This window comes from Sorex fumeus, unplaced genomic scaffold, assembly GCF_029834395.1.
Source record: "Sorex fumeus unplaced genomic scaffold, SorFum_2.1 ptg000086l, whole genome shotgun sequence".
NCBI classification, from domain to species: domain Eukaryota; kingdom Metazoa; phylum Chordata; class Mammalia; order Eulipotyphla; family Soricidae; genus Sorex; species Sorex fumeus.
In genome coordinates, this window is record NW_026606143.1 from 7,908,296 (window position 1) to 7,931,476 (window position 23,181).

The window sequence follows — 23,181 nt, forward strand, 5'->3', positions numbered from 1 at the left end:
TGATTATTCATTAGTCTGAAAAAGGAAGCTGAGATAAACCTTGAGGATATTATATAAGATGGAATACAGATCACAAAAAAGGGGATATAATTCCATTTATGAGTAATCAAATTCACAAAAATGGAAAAGAAAAGGTGGCTGAAGAATTTTTAGACCTGTGATATAGAAACAAGAACTTTCAGCCCCGTGATATAGAAACAAATAATAACCAGCTCACGAGAAACTTATCATCTAAGGAAATAAATAAGCAATCTACTCCTGGCCCAGCAACATGCCCCCCAACCCGGCAAAATCCCCACTAATTATAGTGGGGTGCCAATATAACTAAGTTGAGACATTTATTTGAAATACGATTCTGTCTGCCTGATTCTTGCCACAGTACAATTAATTATGTATTTGTACTTAATTGAACATTCCAGAAGTGATAAAACTACAAAGCTAGAATTTAAACAACGAATAAGTCTGTTTCCTAAGCAGGAGTGGCGATCTGGATAAACAGATGAACAAGCACAAATATAAAACAGGCATATTATTAAAAAATGGAGCTATTGACATTAGCAATACAAGTGAAAATTCTAGAATATACAAAAACCTTGACACCACCCTCTCCCACAGCACCATATTATGTGAAGAAGTAGTAATTCACACCGTGAAATTCTGACGTTTTTATTTTCTGGGGGCAGATGGGGCAGTGGCAGGGCACCAGGCTGGGATCAGGACTTGTTCACTGCTTTGGGCTTAGGCATCACTCTTGGTGGTGGTGCTGGGGATCGAACCAGGACTGGTCACGTGTAAGGCGAGCAGCTTAATCCCTGTAATATCTATCTCTCTGACCCCACTGGCTTTATTTTTAAAGATATACCTAAATCTAATGAAAGTACAGCATTTTCTAGAACAATTGGTATAACTTGAAACACAGAAAACAACAATTACCTCACTGTCTTGCTTCTCATCCCCAGACATATCATCATCAACGTCACTACCTGTGCCCTCAATTGCAAGAATACCATTTCTGATGGATGGAATCATGTAGAGTTGCTGTATCACAGAATTCATGTAACAAGTAGCACCAGCATTTTTCAGACCCACAAAACCCTTCGGTGGGCGGGGTCCAACAGGAGGCAGATATTCCCACTCAGTAAGTGCTTCACAGGCTGAGTAAAAATGAAAGATTCGTGTAGTACAAATACAATTATTTTGCCCACTATAAGCTCCAGTAGGCCAATAAATTAACACAAAATTTCCACCATTTCTATAGGCACCTAAAGCAGTGCTCACCATCAAAAACCTAATGTATACAGCAAAATATACCACTACAGATTCTTACCCTGTATCCACAAGCCTATAGTTTATCTGATGTTGCTTTTGCACCTTGAAAGTATTCACACAAGATAAAACAATGGTAATGAACTTTTATGCTGGTTATATTTTTAGCTTTACTGCTGTAATGAACTGTGCATTACACTTCCAGTCAGTAAGCAATATAAATATCATAAATGTAATTGTTGAGGGCAGGGCCTCTTAAAACTTTTCTTGTAAATGACCCATTTATGATCAGGAAATGTTTATGTGATCCCAGACACACACACACACACACACACACACACACACACACACACACACACACAGTATTTGGTTACAAAGAAAAAAATTTACTAGTAAAGCATTCATAATTAATTTAAAGAAAAAAAAAAAAGGCTGTGTGAGCCCATATGGGATGCATGACCCAGAAGGTAGGATCTAGGGGAATAGTTTAAAACCACCATTTCCCCAAAATATCATTGTGGCTACTACATCAGTTTCTCAAAGTGAACTATACTGTCCCTTTCCCTTTGAGGGGTGGGGGTACTGAATGATCCAGGTGAGACAGTAGTAGCCTGAGGTGCAGTTGAGGGGTACAGAGTATTTTTCCTCTGAAAAGGAGTTCTTAGGTCGAATAAGTCTGGGGACTTCTGCATCTCATGACCTAAGTGTGATAAGAAGCAGTAAATTTGACCTGGACCTGAAGAAAATCTCAGCAGACAGCCAAGGCCTGAAAGTCAGTAGACAAAAACTACTCATCCAGGGACTGATTAAACAACTTACAGTACACTAAAGTGAAATAGCCAATAATGAAATCAGTATGTTTTTATATACTGATAGCACGTATGCCAAGGGGAAAATGAACAAAACGAACACTTTGTACAATAAATGCAAAATTCAAAATTCTCTAAAAACCGTTAAAACCCTGCCTTATTACATAGCTAAAAGATTAATTTTAAGCACGTTAACTCATTGAGGCAGGTGTGTACCATTGGTGGCTCACACTTTAATGTGGTTTAACACATTTTGCAGTGCTGGAGTTAGGAGTATGAATCAATAGCTTCTAAAAGTATTTTAAGTTTTCTTATATCCTGAAACACAACATTTCAAAAAATTATTGGACATTCTTTTAAATATTTACTGTAATAATGGTCTTAAGCATTCTAGATAAACAATAGTCTCTGCTTTATTTGTATAGGAGCTGCTGTACCACCTCTCTGGCCCCTAATCTCTGCTTTTTATACCATTGCCTCACCTCTGAAGCTTCAGTAAGATCTAGAGTTTATAATCTATTTGATGGGCTTCATAGAAGTTCTGAGGTGTACTAAAAAAAAAAAAAAGACTAAAATATTACATTCTCTCATTCGAGCCCTTTAAAAGCCTATTTTCTTAAAGTTCACATGAAAAAAATTTCACTAGGGCACTGAAGATTTTTTCATAAACATATTATTTCAAAGTTTAATTGTGACCTTTTCATTTGTGACATTTTAATCATGACTTATTACTCAAAGTTTCTTATATACTTGTACCATTGACAGAAGACCTCTAACAAAAATTTGAAATATTTTCTAATTTTAAGGCTATTTGCTTAAATGGCTTTAAGTTGTACATCTATTTTCTAAATATATTAAAGCAGGAAAATTAAATTTGAAAACAATCTGTCAAAAATACCAGGGGCTGGGTATGTAGGCAGCTCAAATGGGAAAGCATGCATCTTACATGTGTGAGGCTTTGGGTTTGATCCCTGGCATCACACGTTCCCTCCTAGTACCATGGTTAGTAAAAAAGTGTAAGAAAAAATACTTACTAGTTATTGCTGTGCCAATATAATACATTTCAGTCAAAGAATCTACGATCTGTTTGAGATTCCTCACACAGCCAACAGCTAATGCTACAAGTAACTCAAAACCAGCATTAATGGTAGCTGGTGAACCACAGACAGGAATGGCCTGTTCTGCAGGCAGTTCTCCATTTCTCATATACTGTAGGTAAACATTAGATGCAGGGAAGATGAAATCATCAATCAATTCCTACAAGAATAGAAAAAAGGACTTAATATTAGTATATGGTGCAACTTTTTGGGGGGGGCCTGGGGGTTGGGCGGTGCTAAGACACACTTCTTATGGGGCTTGGGGGGGTAATATGGGGTGCCAGGGATGGAACCCGAATCAGTCCCATGCAATGCAAGAACCCTGCCTGCTGTACTACTGCTCTAGTCCCATTTTACACACTATGTATTACATATGAAATACTTAAAAAATACTTGGAATATTAAGTTTAAAATACCTCACTTGATAGAAAGACTTCACTTTAGGGACTGGAGAGGGTGTTTGCCTTGCATACAGCTGACCCAGGTTAAAATCCCAAGCACAATGTATGACCATCCCTGCCCCTCCCCCCCGCCCCAGTTTTTTTCTCCTAGGCATAGAACCAGGAATAGTCCTCTAAAAATTACAGCACCAAAAAAACAAAAACAAATAACAACAACAACAAAAACCCCTGAAAAGATCTTGCTTAGAACTCAATAGAGTTAATAAACTAGAATTAAAAAAATTTAAAAATCAAGAGCAACTAAGCACAGTATTTTATAAAATCTGTACTTCAAATAAGCTTACTCCTGTTATTAACCTCAGGTTTCCCAAAACTCATTAAAAAAATTTTTTTTTATTAGTGAAACACCATGAGGTACAGTTGTAGACTTACAAATTTTTGTGTTTGGGTTTCAGTTATACAGTGATTGAGTATCCATCCCTCCACCAGTGCCCATTTTCCACCACCAATGATCCCAGTATCCCTCCACCACCCTCTGTTCCCAGAACTCATTTTGAATAAAAATGAGATGCATTAAAATATTTTTCTTTACTTACTACGTAAGTGGCAGAGGAGCCGGAGGCACAAAGGACTCTGAGATTCAACCCTCATTCCCATCCACACCCCCCCTTGACCCATGACAATTAGTCATTAAAGAGAAAAAAACAAAATCCAAGACCAAAGTGCTGTGCATCTGAGAGCCCTGTAGTGGATCCCTATCATTAACAGCCCTCTCTCTATCCCCAACCCAACACACTACCCCAAGTAAACAAAACAAACAAAAAAAATGAGATGTAGACAACAGACTATCACATTTTAAAAAGTGTAAAGTGGAAATTACAGATATTCTAAATAGAAAAATATTGTATTTGAAAAAGTGTGGGGTTTTTATTCATATAAAAAACCCAAATAAGCTACTTACAAAAGTCACTATGGTAAGTAAGCCCTGTGCTAGTTGTCAGAGCCAAGTGCATGCCATTCATGTGGGGAGACCTAGGTCCTATCCCTGTCTCTAGTGCAGAACATAAAAATAAGGAGGAAAGAGCAATGGCCAGGATAACAAAAGACTTGATATTGCATATTAACCAGATTTGCTCATGAACATTTAAAAGGTTCTAAGACCTACTTTAGGAACAAGATGTCAGAACTTACTTTAATGAGATTAGCACCTCCTTTTTCACAACCAATATGATACTTTTTCTCAGGAGTTTGAAAGGCCAGTAACTCTTTTGTTACCCCAAGGTGGCCTTCCAAGATTGTCTCTTCAACACCTGTTTCACCTGTTCTTTTAACATCATCCTAAAAAATAGATGAATACAATATAAATTCAAATGTCAAATTTACAAATGAAAGCTGGAGAACACAAGAAAAATGCTGGACAGAAGAAATGAGGCAATTTCATCAAATCTTTCCATTCCAAACAATGTTAATTTCTTTTTAGAACTTTCTAGAAGTTAAAATTACTGGAATAAGACAATAAATTTCTTCATAAATATATATATACACATAATAGTTATAAGTATTAAGATCTAGGGCTAAATGCTAGTCAATCAGACACACTTATTAAAACAATTCAAGAAGACGACTAGCAAAAATTCCCCCAATTCTACAATAATAAAAGCTGAAAAATCAATATCCCTGGTATCAGATAAAGTATTTTACAAAACTAGTTATGTATAATGGGCAACACTGAATAGTGGCAACACTAACAAATACCCAACAACACAGAGAAGAGTCTTTGGTCCTTTTTGGTGTTCATTTGATGAGAATGTTCAAAACTATAACAAAACATGGTTTTCTGAAATATTATTATATATAACTTACCCTAATTCTTTTAAGCCAATCAATTTCATTATTGAGAAGAACTTCAGCATTGGGCATATTAATATTACTATTGTAAGCATAATTGAGAAGGTGTCTGAGAAGAGTGAAGTAGTCGCCTGAATGTTTAGCTCTCTCTTTGGCTGTACTCTGAAACATAAGGCATAATCATTTTAATTTACACGGTCACACCCAAAATCTACTTTTAAAGAAAACCCCGGAATTAACTGTAATGATTAAAGCAGCAAGGAAAATTACCAGTAGTTTTATTAAGTATCAACTGATCTAACTTTATTTTCAGTGGCAGAGTTCAAACCCAGGGCCTCATACATGCAGTAAAGCATCGCTTTATCACTGAACTACATCCCCTGGCCTATGCAAACTGCTTAAATATATGCCAAAACCCATTCTAAACATTTACTTAAAGAATGCATCAAATGATAAAATGTATTATAAAAAAAGTCTCACCCCCAAAACGGTAAAGAGCAGAGTAATGAAGAATAGCAGAGGCCTGTGTCCCATGCAACATCTGGTACACATTAAAAAGAACTGCTCCTGGGCTACCTGGCGAACGGTTCTGAAATAAAAATGTTTCACATTTAATATATTATTTTCATGCAGGAAAATAAATTCCAACAGTGGGTTCTCTGGGAATGGAGAGAAAGAATAGGTAAATTAATGGTAAAAATAACATTAACAGTTCCGTAAGCCAGCAACATTTACTAGATGAACGTAGGCAGTGTGTTGCCACAAGATCAAGGTGTCACTGAAGGATTCTGAGGAATAAATTCTAATGCTCCTCTGATGTAAGAGGCTTTACACGGAACTTTAAAACCTTTCGCTGAACTTACATCCGATTGTGCTTTGGAGCAAGCACTTGCAATTACAACAGGGAAACTTTCTGTTCTTATTTTATACTAGTCATTCCCAAAGCATATTCCCCGATCTGAAGCCCCTATTTGAGAACTTATTTGGTAAACACGCATTTTCATCCCAGAGAGGTTAAAATTAGAAAAAAATGGGAGGTCAGGCCTAGCAAATTGTGTATTAGTGTGTCAAAGATTGAGAACAACATTGGATTATACAATACTCTCTCTGATGACCAAGAGGAAAACCACATCTTCAGGCCCAGTACTAAGAATTTACTTCATCACAATGGATTCTGAAACACACATGGCACACCCACCTCAACATTTCAAGCAGAATAAATGCTAAGACAACAGACATCATCTATTCAGTTTGCCACTATGCTACAGAACTTAGTGCCTGAGTTATGGGACATGCTAAGTACCAGATATGTTAGGACATTTACATCTGTTCCTTCTGCTTCAAACATACTTCCCTATTATGTAATTCTTTCAGAGTAGTTTCAAGATCACTTTTTTTAGGGAGTCTGTGTCTGAATATCCTATATAAAATACCACTGACAAGCCCCACTCCCTTTCCTTCTCTTCCTGTCTGCACCAATCTAATATACTACACGCTGCCCTGGTTCCCCTTGCCAGTCTCCATTCCTATTAGTGCAGAGATCTCAAGAAGGCTAAAATTTTCTCTTCTATTTATATCCCTAGAATAGTGCAGTACAGGTACATAATAGGTACTTGACTTATTTACCAATGAAACTGCCTGTCAGAGTTCAGCATCAAAGAGTTTCCTACTCTATCTTTTAATTATTTTACTCCCTCACTTGTACACACCAACCAGACTAGTCAGTTCTGCCATGAAATCACTATACCACATCTGGCTTCCAAATGCCCCCACGAATCAGTTAATGACAAAGGATATAAAAGCAACATGTGCTGGTTTAAGTTAAAAACACAAACCCATCTAAAAAATCGAAATTCAACAGTAAATGATAAAAGATTAGTATTATGGTATGGAAGAAAAAAAGACGACCTACTAAAGAGGTCTGGGAAGCTGAGTGTACAGAGTAAGGAAAATTCACTATTAATCAGTTATGAAAATAAGGGCTTAACAAATTTTTGTAGGATAACACTGTTCTGTCCTTCCTGCATAGCCTCTGGAATAGCTGATAGTTTATTGATAATTTATTGGACTGAGGAAAAGAGAAAAACACCTTAAAGAGGTATTTTGCCTGGGGCAGTCAGGAAGGGCTTTAGAATACCTTTTAGGTGGGCCCTCAGGAATGGCTTTCTTATGTTGATTTGGCTACCTGACTGGGTGGAGTGTCAGCCCAGACTGCCACAAGTTGGAGAGATAAGGGAGCTAGAGAGAAAGAGAGCAGAGCTGCAAGATGGACCACGGAGTGACTAGCAAGGGGAACATGTGCTTAAGAGAAACTAGGCCCTCCATAACATAAATTTCTTCTATGGGATAAACTTCCTTGTAATAAACTGCTACTAAGATCAACCGGCCTGGCCCTCGTCTGCCCTTGACCAACGGCCGTCCCGATCCAGGCCACACACAGCGGCTCTAGGGCACCGAACTAGGGCGGTGAGACAGAGCAGTCCAGAGAGCCCCCACACACAACCTTCTGCGTGTTTAGTATTTTACACTTTTTATTCTTTATTAAACCCAAGTTCTTACAATAACCCTGATTAATGCATTTCATATTTCATCAACAAATTCACAATTAAAACATGGCACCTCAGTATGCAAGATAGGTAAATGTCCCATTTAATCTAAACTCAAATACTAAATATTTTAAACAGCCAAGCAGGAGGTATACAAAACAGAGAAAACCTAATTCTGTAAATTAAAAAAAATCAGTACTCTGAGAATTAATATGCTGGAATTCTGCAGAAACTAACCCAAGCAAGTCTGTTTTCTTGGCAAAACACGGTTAAATCAAATTTTTCCTAAATACCAATAATATTTGAATTCCGAGATGAATTCTTTTTCTATTTACAAAAACATAGACTTAGTATTGAAACAATGTATGTCTGAAACTCAATCACAAATACCATTGTAATTTTGTAATTCAGGGTGATTCAATTAAAAAAATTAAGAAAAATATATACTTACTTGCTGTGACAGTGCAACAGCAAATCAATAATGAATGTTTGCCATGCTTTTTCTTTACTAAGAGCATCTAAGGCTGTCGGAATCAAGGCAAAACATAATGTCATCACTTCCAATGCTTCACAGCAAACCTGCTCATCTTCCAAGTCTGGTTCATTGCCTGCATTGGTCTGTAAAATTTTAGTTAAGAGAAAATTACCTAGCGCATTTAAGTGAAGTCACATAATTTCTACTTAGAGCTAAAACTCACCCAAACCACTTGGCTCAAAGCTCATTTCTCCACAAGAACCACCACAGCACCATGGTTAGGAACTTCTGACTAGTTCTATTAAGGAGCCTATAGTAAACTATAGTTACATTTAGTCTAAAGCAATTTCCTTCAAACAATCTTTTAGGTTAAGTTTTAACAACCGAAAATGTGCTTTAGGTAAGTGGTTGATAAACTTAGAAGTCAAATGCAAGGACCATAGATAGCGTATATGTTAAGGCATTTCCTGACCCAGTTTGGATGCCTAGTACTGCCAGAGGCCACTCCTGAGCAAAGCCAGAAAGGGCCCATGAACACAGTGTGGTACCAGCTCTGCCCCGGAACAAAAAAAATTAAATGTTACAAATCTGGTCTTTATTCTGTAAGGACAGTGATGATGCTTAATTGGCTAATACACTCAACTTTGAGAACTCTGCTTTTAGAGAACCAAAAAATTTGAAATATCGCAGTGCCACAAGCTGCATAAATTAAAACACAAGAACAGATAATGAAATAATGTAACACTAGAAAAAACAAATTTAGTCTGAGGAAATTGTATCTGACTTCAGTGAATAGAAAAATACTTTTTAAGTTTCATATTTTAAAAGCAGTCTTGGGGCCAGAGCAATGTATAGCACACAGGATGCTTCTCTTGTGCGTGGCCAACCCAGGTTCAATCATATTGTCCCCTGAGAACTGCCAGGAATAATTCCATAGCCAAGAGTAACCCCTGAGGACTTCCAGGTGTGCCCAGAAACAAAAAGAAGCACCCTTATGGCAGAATTCTTCAATGACATTTTCAAAGCACAGTTTTACTATTTCTATCTTAATGTTATCAGTTAAAATTTTTGGCCACTAAAGTTATAATTGAACTTCAACAGAGAGCAGACTGAATCAGCCTGCCTTCATGCACAATTAAAACATTTATTTGAAAGGAGTAAACTTCTGTGACAATTCTTACCTTCTCATAAATTTTAGTGATTTCTTCATTTGGGCTAAATACAAGCTGTAATGCCCCACATCCTGATGCCCAGATAATTTTCTGTATAGCTCTAATTACACATATATCTGGCATATATTTTGAAGCCTGTAGGACATGAGTAATAAAAACTGTTAGAATTAAGAGTAATTCTGAGAAAAATGTGTGTTGTCATAAAGGAAATGGGAAATAGGAATGATCATGTAGCAATATGATGCTTAGATTCCCAACCTGGCTTCACCTCCCTTTTTGTCTACAACAGCAAATCACAGAATAGCCTCTTCATGCTATTAATTGGCCCAATGTTACTTTCATAAGAAACTGAAAAAAAGACTATGAAAAGATATTCAACCTCTCCACTCCTGGTTTCTGAGAAATACAAACTATGGTATCTATGCCAATTCACAGCAGCTTTATTCACAGCCATAAAAGTGAAGAAGGGCTGAAGAGAGTGTACAGAGCTTGCACATCCCCGACACTGGTTCAGTCCCCAGTACCACATATGGTCCTCCAAGCATCACCAGGAGCGATGCCTAAGTCAGGAGTCAGCTCTGGTTTGGCAGTGTGGCCCAAAAAACCAAAAAAGAAAAAAAGCAAAGAAATTTTAAAATGTGTTTTGCCAAGTAGAAAACTGACACAACGAAATACTCACTAGGGGACTCCACTCAGGAATAAAAACAAAACAAAACCAAAAAACCAAAAACAACCCCTACCGATCCACACAAAACAGATAATTCTCAAAGTCATTATTCTGAGTGATGAAAGAATACATTGTACTATGCAGTGACTGAGGTCAAGGGTAGAGAGACAAGAAAGGATTGTGAACTGGCATAAAGAATCAGTGATAAAAATGTATCTTGAGTAAAGCAATTTTACATATACACATTTGTAAAAAATTCACCGAATTACACGTATTTTAAAGGGTGTAATTTATTGTATATGAAGATAAAAATTAAGAGCAGAAACTGCTAACTAGTACTTTTGCAAGTAAAATTTATATAACAGGAACTTTAAACTGTCAATAAAGTGAATGACAAACCAAGTAAATCAAGTATCAAATTGCTAGAGTTTTTTATAAATTGTCAGTGTCAAAGATGAAAGAAAATATTCTTAAAAGAACAGAGCATTAGGGGCTGGAGCCATAGCACAGCGGGTAGGGCATTTGCCTTGCACGCAGCCAACACAGGTTCGAATCCCAGCATCCCACATGGTCCTCTGAGCACTGCCAGGAGTAATTCCTGAGTGCAGAGCCAGGAGTAACCCTTGAGCATCGCCGGGTGTGACCCAAAAAGTAAAAAGAAAAAAAAAAAAAGAATGAAAAAGAATAGAGCATTAAGCATTTCATACTAACCTCATCAGATATTTGCTGAGCAAGGCGAATTGACACATTTCTAAGCATACACTCAGATGATGGATTAGGAATGGTCTGAAGGGCATTTTGTAGCACCACAGCTTGATCATGAGTAACTTGGGTGACCTGAAAAGAGTTAACAGTTTTACTTGGAGTGACAATTTGCATGTGACCATTTCTTCACCATCACCTCAAGGTGACCTCCTATTAGACACCGTGGAACTTTTGGTGGTCTTACATAAACATTAATTCACATTGCCAACAAAGCAGATTTTCTTTTTTTTTTTTCTATTGTGCATTAACTGTAACAGAACTTTCTTCAAACAGCATAATTTATAAGGGGTAAGTGATAGGTCCAATCAACTGGCTCCAACCCTATCCAATTCCACCTCTGTTAAGAGACTCTCGAAGCACAATAGCATATTATGTATGTTCTTGCTTTTGGTCAGACACTCCTGATGTATTATTAATCCTCCTGATTATTACATTTTTTGAAAAGGAAAAAAATAGTGAATATTAATAATGGTACAAATACTAGAATAAAAGTTTTACACAACAGTGTAACTTTATCCACAAGATAAACATGCATTTTACTCAATATTCCAATCTCCCTGCTCAAGACCTAAGTCACTTTCATATCCAAAAAACCTAAACCCCAAATATTTTATCTTCTATTAGTCACTTATATGCAGTATCACTTATGGGACATATAAAAAAATTCTAACTTTTGTCAAAAAGAATATAAAGGTTGACCTCGCATAAACATCAAATGCTGGAATTATTTAAAGAATTTTGGATTAAAGATACCACCAGGACAAAGACAGAGAAAGAATAAGCTCAGAACAGGATGTTAATTAAAGCCTATCACACTGGGAACAGGGGCTGGCAAGAGGCTAACTCAATTACAACTACATCTCTCATTACCAAGTATGTTTTTGTATTATCTACCAATTTTGAGTTTGTAAGGTTTTTTGTTTTGGGGCACAGCTGGCTGTACTCAGGGATCACTCCTGGTGGGGCTCAGGAGTATATATGCAGTGGTGGGGACTGAACGTGAGTAGGCGGCACATAAGGCAAGCACCTTACTCTGCTGTACTATTTATTTGGCCAAGTTTTTAAGTTATATGGAGTTTCGAATATCAGGTTTAAAGTAACTGAAACTCTAAGGGAAATAAGGGGTCAGAAAGGAACTGTCTTCTCAAATTAATAGTACGATCAGTGAACATTTATACTTTTAATACAAGTAGAATTTAATAGAAGAAAGGCTCTAAAATTAGGTTCTAAATAAAACAAAACTTTAAGCATTCTGAATCAACTTTCAAAGACTTAGTGGGACATTTCACCAAAATTACTAATATTAAAATGCTTTAAAAGTCTGTATTACCGATGTCAAAGAATTCACGCCTTCTACACCTGGCTGACAAGCTTCTGCCACAGCTCGAACATGGCCATAGCCAATAGCAGTGAGCAATAATTTGGCTATTTTGAGAGCATTGAGGTAGGCACCCCTTCGAGTTTCCATATCGGCATTTGGTAAAAAGTTATTTCTGGTTAGCATACTCAGGACAAGGGGTAGGCCACCACTTTTCAAGAAGTGAAATTGAAAATCAGAGGACTCATCAGCTAGAGGTGCACCAGCAGGCATTAACAAGGCATAGACAACCTGGGAGGGAGAAAGAAAAAAAAAAGACAGAATTATATTAAAAGATCTTGAAAAGATAGCTGTTACTTCCATTTTTGCTATCACCAATACTAAGAAATTATTGAACATTTCAAGTGTTTTACTATAACTGTAAGTTAAATTTAAGAAGACGTAAATTCAAAAGGGAAAAAACTAACCTCTGTTAGATATAGCACTTGTGAGGCTGAAGGGCCAAAGAAAAGTGAATCAAGAGATGGACTAAGGCTGCTTTCTCCAAGTTTGGCATGATCTAAACAAATCGCTCTTAGTTTTTCTATTGTTGTGCTATCTGTAAGACAGAGAGACACGGTGTAAAGCAAAACATAATATATTGCTCATAACCTTTCATTTTTGATAATTTTAAGATGACAAAATAATAGTTTAGTATAATTGTGTTCAGACTTTACAAGGGTAAACTGATTTGAGAAAAAGTCAAAATCAGGAGGCTTTAATCAATGAACCCAAACATGAAAAGGACAGTTTATTCAGATTTCAATCATCATACACAAGTATGAAAAGAGCAGGAAAGAAAAAAAAGGTGCCCCCCCGCCCCAATTTCTTTGTTCACACCAGAGTATAGCACTGATTTTTTGGTCAAGGTATTAAAAGATGAACTGATTTTCTATGCCATGTTTAAAAGACAGTCTAAAAAAAAGCACTTAATAAGGTTATTAAACTGACATAATGATGCCTATCAATTATTTTACATCAAAACTGTGGGATGGAGTCCTAAGTGAATGAAGGATGAAGGCAAGAGTAGGAAAAATTAATCGAGAACTCTAAAGCTAGAAAACTGGGGAGAAACTCAAAGGCTAGAGCTCCACATTCAATCCCTTACACTGCTAAGAATGATCCCTAAAGCAACGAACCAAGAGCAACTCCTCAGCACCATGCCAGGTATGGCCTAAAGCCCCAAAAAGCCCCTCATTCTAATTAAAACTTTTAGAAAGCAGCAAATACTGAGTAGAGTGTATTCATTTGAGGGATATAAACAAAATGATCATCAATAGTTATTCCTGTTCTAACATTTGCAAACCCGAGTTTAGGGCTCTGAAATTAAAAAGATGCTAATCTTTACAGGAAAAAAATTTAAGACGCATTTCTACCGAGATAAACTCAAGATTTTAATTACTATATATTCTTTTGAAAGGATGCATGGGCTAGGAAGGTAGCTCTAAGACTAGAGCACATTCTTTTTTTAAAAAAAAAAAAGTTCTTTTTGGTCACACATCGTGGTACTCAAGGCTTACTACTCCTGGGCTGGCCAGGTGCAAACCAATCACCCCACCTCCTGTACTATTGGTCTGGCCCTGGGGCACATGTTTTGCAGCTGCAAGTAGCCACCCTTATCACAAGAACAGCAATAACAAAGGTAAAGGTGTGTGTGTGTGTGGGGGGGAGCTACCTAATTTTCTTATAGTCCTTAATTCTCTTTTTAAAGATATATATGTGTGTGTGTATGTGTGTGTAGCAACCACATTGACAAAACTAGGTTGACATTTCTTTGACACTAAATATTTTTTCTGTATATCACTCCACTTTTAATTTCTGAAATTCTAGGAAATAGTTAATAGCTCATTTTACACCTAAGGAAATTGAAAAACTAAGAAAATGTAGGTCTATGGCCATGTAGTTACAAGTAGAAGCAATAGTATTTAGATTCAAGTTCATTTGCACCCAAAGCTTATGATTTATGTGCTGTTAATAAAATCACTACCAGCTTTTTCTAAATTGCAATACTGTATGTTAATTAACTAGAAATGAATGCCCGCTCCCCCCATTTTGTTTCCTGCTTGAGCTTCCTGCAAGAGCTCATGCTTGCCCTCTGGTGGCTTTATGCTGCAATCACAAATTTAAGGATTCTGAAGTATACTTGTTTAAAAATTATGTGATTATTCAATTTTTATACACAAAGCCACAGATAATATGCATATAAATGATAAAAAATTCTAAATGCAATAGATATGATAAAGATCAAATCACTGAGAAGCCTTAGCTAAATATCTAATATTTGTACTGATTATATTTCATAGGAATCAAAACAAGATGGGAAAGGTGAACAAGTTATTTTCTTTAGAAAGATTGAGTAATGAAAACACAAGATCCCTAACTTATCTAGTCCATCCCCACCACTGCAAATCCAGAAAGTTCAATGATTTTGGACCCTGCCTGCACTTGGTACTGGAAATCCTACTGAAATGCACAACTATGAGGACTGGGAAATACACAATAGATTTTGCATATGTTACATAACTAATCACTGCAGTTCTTTTGTATTTTTTAAAAAACCGTGATAGAGCATTACAAAACTGTTCACGACTGTGTTTCAGTCATACAATGTTCCAATTCCCATGCCTTCACTGGTTTAATTTTCCAGCACCAGTGTCCCCAGTTTCCCTCCCACCCCTACAAGCCACCACCACTCGATACAGGCTTTTTCTTATTTGTTTCAATACAGTCATTTAACAGCGAGTGGTTTCTCAGTTTTTATCTAAAAGCTTAATAAAACAGAAAAACTTCAGTTTTTTTTAAAGATAAATTGTTGTTGACTATGTTTCCATGGTTTTATCTATCTCCCGTTGTCTATGTCCATATTATCCATTTTTATTCAATACTTATCTTTTTATTCTAAAGGAGATTAATCTTTATTCTAAAGAAGATTAGAAAATCTTGAATAGAAATTGTTAATTCAGTAATTAATAAATGTCCTGATTCAAAAGGTTTGACTTTGGTTATATATAAAACGTCAATGTTTATGGTAAATAAACAACAGATGACAATGAGACCAACAAATTCTCAATTCATCAAAAAAAAAAAACCTTGAACTATACATACATCCAAACTCTTTTGTCAAGTTCAGTGTCTCATTTTTTTTGGGGGGGGGGGACAATACTCAGCAATGCTCAAAGGTTGGTTTGGGGCTTGGCCTTGGGCCACAACTGGCAGTGCTCTTGGCTTGCTCCTGACTCTGAGCTCATGTTCCTAAAAGTGTTTTTTAAGGAATATAAAAATGAAGATTTTTATCTTTAGCCCCAAGATTACTTGGCTTTGTGCTCAGTAATCATTCCTGGTGATGCTCAGGAGACCATATGGGATGCCATGATGGGGATTGAGCCCGGGTCAGCCATGTACAAGGCAAGTACCCAGTCCCCTGTGTCTTAATTTTTAAAAAGTTAGGACTGAATGGTATGGACCCAAATCCTTTCGCCACAAGCTGATTTTTTAAAAAACGCATTTTCCCCCCTAGGGTATTAGATTTTAGAGGAAAACGTGCATATTTCAGTGAAACAAGCATATCCATGAAAACACAAACTCCTACAGAAAGAATAGTATCACATGGAGAAGGATCTTGAAAAATGTAACAGTAGAATATCTGGGGCAAAAGGTCTACAGGATACTTAGAAAAAGCTAAGACAACCCAAAATGGGAATATAACTGAGAGAAAAGAAAATCAGATTTACTACTAAATGTCATAGCACGAGCCAATGCAATGACAGCTTCCAGGGACTAAACCGGCAGGAGCCATCAGTGTGTAAGGTAAGCACCAATCTATTCATTTTTATATTCCTTAAAAAACACTTTTAGGAACATGAGCTCAGAGTCAGGAGCAAGCCAAGAGCACTGCCAGGTGTGGCCCAAGGCTGAGCCCCAAATCAACAATGCAAAAGATGATACATGATCACAAACAGTATAGAAGCTGGCAAATTACTTTCTGTAGTACCACCAGAATTAAGTGTTTAGGTTTTGCAGTTTATATGCTTTTTGACACAACTACGAAAAACTGCTGTTTTAAGACAAAAGCAGACAGTATGTAAATGAGAAATAACACAATTTTGTTAGGGACCTAAAATTTTATATGGTTTTCTTATTTTTTAATTTACATGGTTTTCTTACCTGGTGGCATGAGTTTCATAAGTACTCTTGCTCCATCTCGAAGAGGTGGCATATTTAGGCTGCTACCCAAATCTGCAACTTGCCAAAGGAAAGAGATGTATCTGGGATGCTGTGACATTATCTACAACACAAAATTCATCAAAATTTTACTTGTAAATGTGTTCTCTCAAAAATAAAACTCACACATTTGTTAATTTCTGCTTTGGCCGACATCATACAGAAATACTCTAATCCATCTTTCTCAACTTTCTAAATGCAGGATCAAAACAATATCCAAGTTCCCTCATTGATTTCTGAGCCACAGATCCCCTTCAATATTCTGAGAAATGATTTCTCTAATACATATAAGGTGGAATCTGTACATATGAAAGGCTCCCATGCTGCTAAAGTGAGCCAAGTCCTCCTGAAATTGCAGATTACTGTAGCCTAGATTATAGAATTGGGAAGGCAAGGACGGAAAGAAACTGGAAGTAGGAAAGAAACTGGAAGTAGTAAGAAGCAGGTGGAAGCTAACAGGGCCAAGGAGCAAGGGCAGAGGACACATCAGTAGTACAGAGGTGTGGTATTCCTATTTATCTGAACTATAAAACCAATAGAACTGAAAGTATGAGATGCAAACTATAACAGAAGTGTGCCTGTCAAGCTGATGGGAAGGAACCTGGAGACAATGGTGGAAGAAGTTGATACCTGTGATGGGACTGGTGTTGGAATACTTCATGCCTGAAACTCAACTATGAACAACTTTATAATAATCAGTGCCTCAACAAAAAAGTTTAAATAATGATATTCTTATGGAGATGCACAGAAGAGTAAGTAAGAGTAAATGAGAAGTGTTTGTTTCTTTAGATGAAAGATGTTATTGACAATCTGACTGTACATATTTTCCAAGAGACCGTTTTGAAGGATTAATATCTGCGGTACAAACCATAGTGGTATATTTCTAAATATGTATTCAAGTTATAATCAATAATGTGTATAATAAACTAACCTTACATCACCATAATATTCCCTACTATATTGCCCATCACTCCCCACGCCAGGGCCGAGTAGCATTCTGAGGAGCAGTTGGGGACAGATGTCAGTTTGTTTAAAGGAGGTAGATTTCAAAGGTCTCAACTTATTTTTTAATGAAACATTTGTTTGTTGAAATACAGGTCATTTGTTAAGTTACCTTATTCAACTGTAAACTCCGTAAGGAAAAACGGGAAACCAACCAACCCCAAACCCAAACTATTCTATATATGTTTATCTTCTAAGAATCTAGTTCAATGCCTTGAATTCAGTAGCTTAAAATTTATTTACTCACCACTCCGGGCAAACAGCTTTCTACTTCTGGATTGGGGCCATCACTGTAATGATTACCATGGTTTCCAGGAGATCCAGTTGAGGAATCAGAAGAACTATCAGGGCTTGAAGGCATATTGGAACTTATTTGTGTAAGTTTGGCTGTAATTAGCTACAAAAAAGATATACTCTGTTATTATTGGAGGTAAGAAAATATACAACACAGAATAGGACACTGTTTCAGAAGCAAAAATCTGTACTTATAGAAACAAATAGAAATTAACCACAGTTTTACTAACTTCTATCTTGTTGCAAAGTCCTTAATAACATAATAGATCAGTAAAACAAGTAATATGCTATGTAATAATAACATACAGAATGTTATACACCTAAGAGATTCTCAATTAACTTTACTGAATAAAATGTTTACTTAAAAAGTTTAAGGTTTGCCTTAAAATTTTCAAGTTATACTCACCGATTTGTCTTTTAAGTTTAATTGTCCAATCAACTTTCTATCATCTGCAGGATCTATCAATTCACCACCCACAAAAAGCTCAATTTTGGTATGAGCTACATTGGCTTTAATACGATTGAGAATACATCTTCGTACTGAACCAATTGTATCATTGGTATGAGACCATACATCCAAGTCATCAACCTGTCTGCCCTGGTTTGGGAATCTAACTAGAAAAGAGAGGTGTTTACCACGAAAAGCTCTGGGGAAGGAAAAAAAAAAGGGAAAAAATATTCAGTTAGCTTTCTAATCTTATGAGGAAAATAAAGCTAAGGATACTTACTGATTTTAGAATTTAAAAAAAGTCATTACTTAAGCTATAAATATATTCAAAACAATAACTGCATTTTTGTTGCACAAATCAACGTGTCTAATTATAAGATATTAAGAGAAGGATACACCTATTTAATACTATGAAAAGGTCAACCTCTGTATATGTATCTCTTTGAGGAGACTAATAGCTCTGATGGCAGTATCATTAATACTCTGAATCACAACCTAGATTCAAAAAAGTATTTAAGAACATGGAAGGTCAACTTTAGCTTGAGATTATCACCAAAAATATTAGGATATATTTTCCCCCTAAATTTCCCAAAAGATATTTCTATGTTCTAGCAGTGAAGACAATAAAGTCATGTTCAAGGAAGAATTTTTACAATTTTCTGGATAAGCAAAAATAATTCATTAAAAAAGGTATCACCTATCAAGGATATACAAAATACTGGTTGAACTCCACAAGAAGAAAACATCCAACCCCATCAAAAAATGGGACAATGAAATGAACAGAAACTTTCTCAAAGAAGAAATCCAAATAGCAAAAAAGCACATGAGAAAATGCTCTACATCATTAATCATCAGGGAGATGCAGATCAAAACCACAATGAGATACCATCTCACACCTCAGAGACTGGCCCACATTCAAAAGAACAAAAGCAACCGATGCTGGCGCAGATGTGGCAAGAAAGGGACACTCCTTCACTGTTGGTGGGAATGTCCACTGGTTCAGCCCTTCTGGAAAACAGTATGGATGATGCTCAAAAAATTAGAAATTGAGCTCCCATTTGACCCAGCAATACCACTCCTGGGAATATATCCCAGAGAGGCAAAAATGTATAGTCGAAGTGACATCTGCACTTGTTTTTTCATTGCAGCACTCTTTACAATAGCCAGAAACTGGAAGAAACCTGAATGTCCAAGAACAGATGACTGGTTAAAGAAACTTTGGTACATCTACACAATGGAGTACTATGTAGCTGTTAGAAAAGATGAAGTCATGAAATTTATATACAAGTGGTACAACATGGAAAGTATCATGCTAAGCGAAATGAGTCAGAAAGAGAGGGATAGACATAGAAAGATTGCATTCATCTGGGAAATATAAAGAAACAAAATATGAGATTAATACCCAAGAATAGCTGAGATCAGCACCAGCAGGATTACTCCATAGCTTAGAGGCCAGCCGGGCATTCTAGGGGAAAGGGCAGCTCAGATAGAGAAGGGAGCACCAAATAAAGGATGTTTGGAGGATCCTCCCAGGAGGGGAGATTCATGTCGAAAGTAGACTATGGACTGAACATGTTTGCCACTCAAACCCTCTTTTGCAGACCACAACACTCAAAAGGAGAGAGAGAACACAAGGGATTGCCCTGCCACAGAGGCAGGGTGGGATGGGAGGGATTGGGGTGGGAGGGATATTATCCATGGTGGTGGAAAATGGGCATTGGCGGAGGAATGGGTATTTGATCATTGTATAATCGAAACCCAAGCACAAAAAATTGTAAATCTACAACTGTACCTCATGGTGTTTCACTAAAGTAAGTAAGTAAAGGTCCTCCCGTTGATCATCGATTTGCTTGAGCGGGCCCAGTAACGTCTCCATTGGAGACTCTGTTGTTACTGTGCTTGGCATATCGAATACGTCATGGGGACCTTGCCAGGCTCTGCCGTGCGGGCGAGATACTCTCGGTAGCTTGCCGGGCTCTCCGAGTGGGGGGAGGAATCGAACTCGGGTCGGCCGAGTTCGATTGGGCTGGAGCGATAGCACAGCGGTAGGGCGTTTGCCTTGCACGCAGCCAACATGGTCGACCCGAGTTCGATCCCTCCGCCCCTCTCGGAGAGCCCGGCAAGCTACCAAGAGTATCTCGCACACACGGCAGAGCATGACAAGCTACCCGTGATGTATTCGATATGCCAAATACAGTAACAACAAAATCTCTAATGGAGACATTACTGGGCCCGCTCGAGCAAATTGATGAACAACAGGAGGGCCTTTTCTTTCTTCGGTGTTTCACTAATAATAATAATTAAAAAAAAAAAGTATCACCACAGAGGCAGGGTGGGATGGGGGGTGGGAGGGATACTGGGATCCGTGGTGGTGGGAAATGGGCACTGGTGAAGAGATGGGTATTTGATCATTGTATAACTGAAACCCAAGCACAAAAATTTGTAAGTCTACAACTGTACCTCATGATGTCTCACTAATAAAAACTTTAAAAAAAAAATAAAAAAAAAAGAAAATAGGTATCACCAGGAGTAGTTCCTGAGTAGTTACAAAGCCAGGAGTAACCCTTATGCATTGCCGGATGGAAAAAAAAAAAAGGCATCAATGGCACTCATTCTAAAAATTCTTCTATTTTATTTTTCACATTATTTGTGGCCATTTGTATTTTTGTATTTGTTTATTATATATTTATTTATTGGGGAGGGGTCCAGACCCAGCAATGCTCAGGAGTTACTCCTGGCTCTGCACTCAGGAATTACTGCTGGTGGTGCTTGTGTGACCATATGGGGTGCCAGGGATCTAACTCGGGTCAGCAGCATGCAAGTAAAACGCCCTACCCAACTGTACTATCGCTCCGGCTCCTATAGCCATCTTTAATAAGGGTATCCACGAAATAAATAGCAAGCCATCAAAAGCCATTTCAAGGGAAAACTTTACTTTTGCATGGTATCTGGATTACAATTCTTTCCCCCCTAAGTATGACAGTATGAACTGCACATAAATAACAATGTTTGTAGAGACTTAAAGGGAGATGTTAATAACTATTCAATAAGCTTTGCTTGCTGAAAAAAAAAAAATTAAAGACCATACATAGTGGTACTCAGGGGTGACTTCCAATGGGAACTACTATGCTTCTTTGTTTTGGGGTTGTGCCATACCTGGCTTTGCTGGGGGTACAATATATGGTATATCTAATCAGAGTCTGCCCATGCAAAGAAAGTGCCTTAACCCCTGTTCCAGCTCTCTGACCCTATGACAGTATTTTTAACAGTGTAAATAAATAAATGGCATCAAAATATCCTTGCACAGGGATGGACCAAATGGTAATGGGAAGTATTAAACTGGGAGGATGAGGTGATGCTAAAAGTTGTTAAAGTGTTATATATGAAATCTTACAAGCAACAGTACTGTATACTGTATTGCAAACACACAGACACAGACACACACGCACGTGCACGCACCTCTCATAGAAGTAGACTGGTGGGTGGGAAACAAATGGAAAGCTGGGGGTGGAGTGGGGTAAAGGGAAGTGAATACTAGTCAAAGGACCGGTGTTGAAACACTATATGCCTAAGATCCAATCATAAACAACTTTGTAATTTCACAGTGAAATTATATCACGGTCACGGTCCTCCCGTTATTCATTGATTTGCTCGAGCGGGCCCAGTAACATCTCCATCGGGAGACTTGTTGTTACTGTGTTTGGCATATCGAATACATCACGGGGAGCTTGCCAGGCTTTGCCATGCGGGTGAGATACTCTCGGTAGCTTGCTGGGCTCTCTGAGAGGGGCGGAGGAATCGAACTCGGGTCGGCCATGTTGGCCACTTGCAAGGCAAATGCCTTACCCGCTGTGCTATCGCCCCAGCCCGTGAAATTATATATAGTAAAATATATTATTAATAATATATATGGAACGCTTCACGAATTTGCGTGTCATCCTTGCGCAGGGTCCATGCTAATCTTCTCTGTATCGTTCCAATTTTAGTATATGTGGAGCAATAGCACAGCGGGTAGGGCGTCTGCCTTGCACGCAGCCAACATGGCCGACCCGAGTTCGATTCCTCCACCCCTCTCGGAGAGCCCGGCAAGCTACTGAGAGGATCTCGCCCGCACGGCAGAGCCTGGCAAGCTACCCGTGTCGTATTCGATATGCCAGACACAGTAACACCAAAGTCTCCAATGGAGACGTTACTGGGCCCGCTCGAGCAAATCGATGATCAACGGGAGGGCCTTTACTTTACTTTACTTAATAATATATATAACCCGATATCATTTGGTAATAAAATAAGCCCCCAAAAAGGAAATTCCTCTTTCCCCCGTACATAACTTTTTAAAAAAAGACTAGAAAAATACCAATTAAGTAACGAACCTTGACATAGGTAGAATTGTTCTTTCCTCATGATAATCACTGTCACATTCATTTATATATTCTCTTAAGACAGTTAATACTCGAACCATTCGAACAGCTTCTTGTCTTGCACAGTTAATACTGTCTTTGTCACCATCCAAAACACACAGTGTGTCATAAGAGGCTTTCAAACGATCAAAGCAAGACTGAATGAAGTCTTCATGGATCACCACCTACAAGTAATGGGCCAAAGTTTGACAAGTCGCTTTTGAAAATAAAAATTATACATAAATTCTATAAGATATCTACACATGCACCTACCTGCACATAAAATAATCCAACTGAAGATGACAGCAATCAAGTTAAAGGTTGCTCTAAACCATTAAATGAGTGCCTAAATTGGCATTAAAAACCCTTAATTTTGTCTTTTTTAAAAAATGTTTTGGGTCACACCTGGCGATGCT

At 37.6% G+C, this 23,181-nt stretch overlaps 2 protein-coding genes and 1 non-coding gene across 9 annotated transcripts in view; 1 reads left to right on the plus strand and 2 right to left on the minus strand.

The window, feature by feature from the left end:
* Positions 1-23,181, plus strand: part of CASK (calcium/calmodulin dependent serine protein kinase) — a 998,363-nt gene that overhangs the window by 835,765 nt on the left and 139,417 nt on the right. The window lies entirely within an intron of this gene.
* The window catches only part of USP9X (ubiquitin specific peptidase 9 X-linked), a 103,498-nt gene that overhangs the window by 19,192 nt on the left and 61,125 nt on the right, over positions 1-23,181 (minus strand). For all 7 annotated transcript variants that reach the window (XM_056131335.1, XM_056131332.1, XM_056131334.1 and 4 more), the window contains exons 18-31: positions 22,739-22,950; positions 18,327-18,567; positions 17,874-18,023; positions 16,568-16,688; positions 12,832-12,962; positions 12,377-12,655; positions 10,993-11,118; positions 9,624-9,749; positions 8,419-8,585; positions 5,902-6,010; positions 5,437-5,583; positions 4,765-4,911; positions 3,110-3,332; positions 934-1,154 (exon numbers count right to left, since the gene is read on the minus strand). In XM_056131335.1, coding sequence (XP_055987310.1) covers positions 934-1,154; positions 3,110-3,332; positions 4,765-4,911; positions 5,437-5,583; positions 5,902-6,010; positions 8,419-8,585; positions 9,624-9,749; positions 10,993-11,118; positions 12,377-12,655; positions 12,832-12,962; positions 16,568-16,688; positions 17,874-18,023; positions 18,327-18,567; positions 22,739-22,950 — 2,400 coding nt within the window. The remainder of the gene's footprint in view (positions 1-933; positions 1,155-3,109; positions 3,333-4,764; positions 4,912-5,436; positions 5,584-5,901; positions 6,011-8,418; positions 8,586-9,623; positions 9,750-10,992; positions 11,119-12,376; positions 12,656-12,831; positions 12,963-16,567; positions 16,689-17,873; positions 18,024-18,326; positions 18,568-22,738; positions 22,951-23,181) is intronic.
* LOC130039488 (U6 spliceosomal RNA) lies at positions 22,272-22,374 on the minus strand. The gene has a single exon (XR_008794907.1). It is a non-coding gene; the product is annotated as a U6 spliceosomal RNA (small nuclear RNA).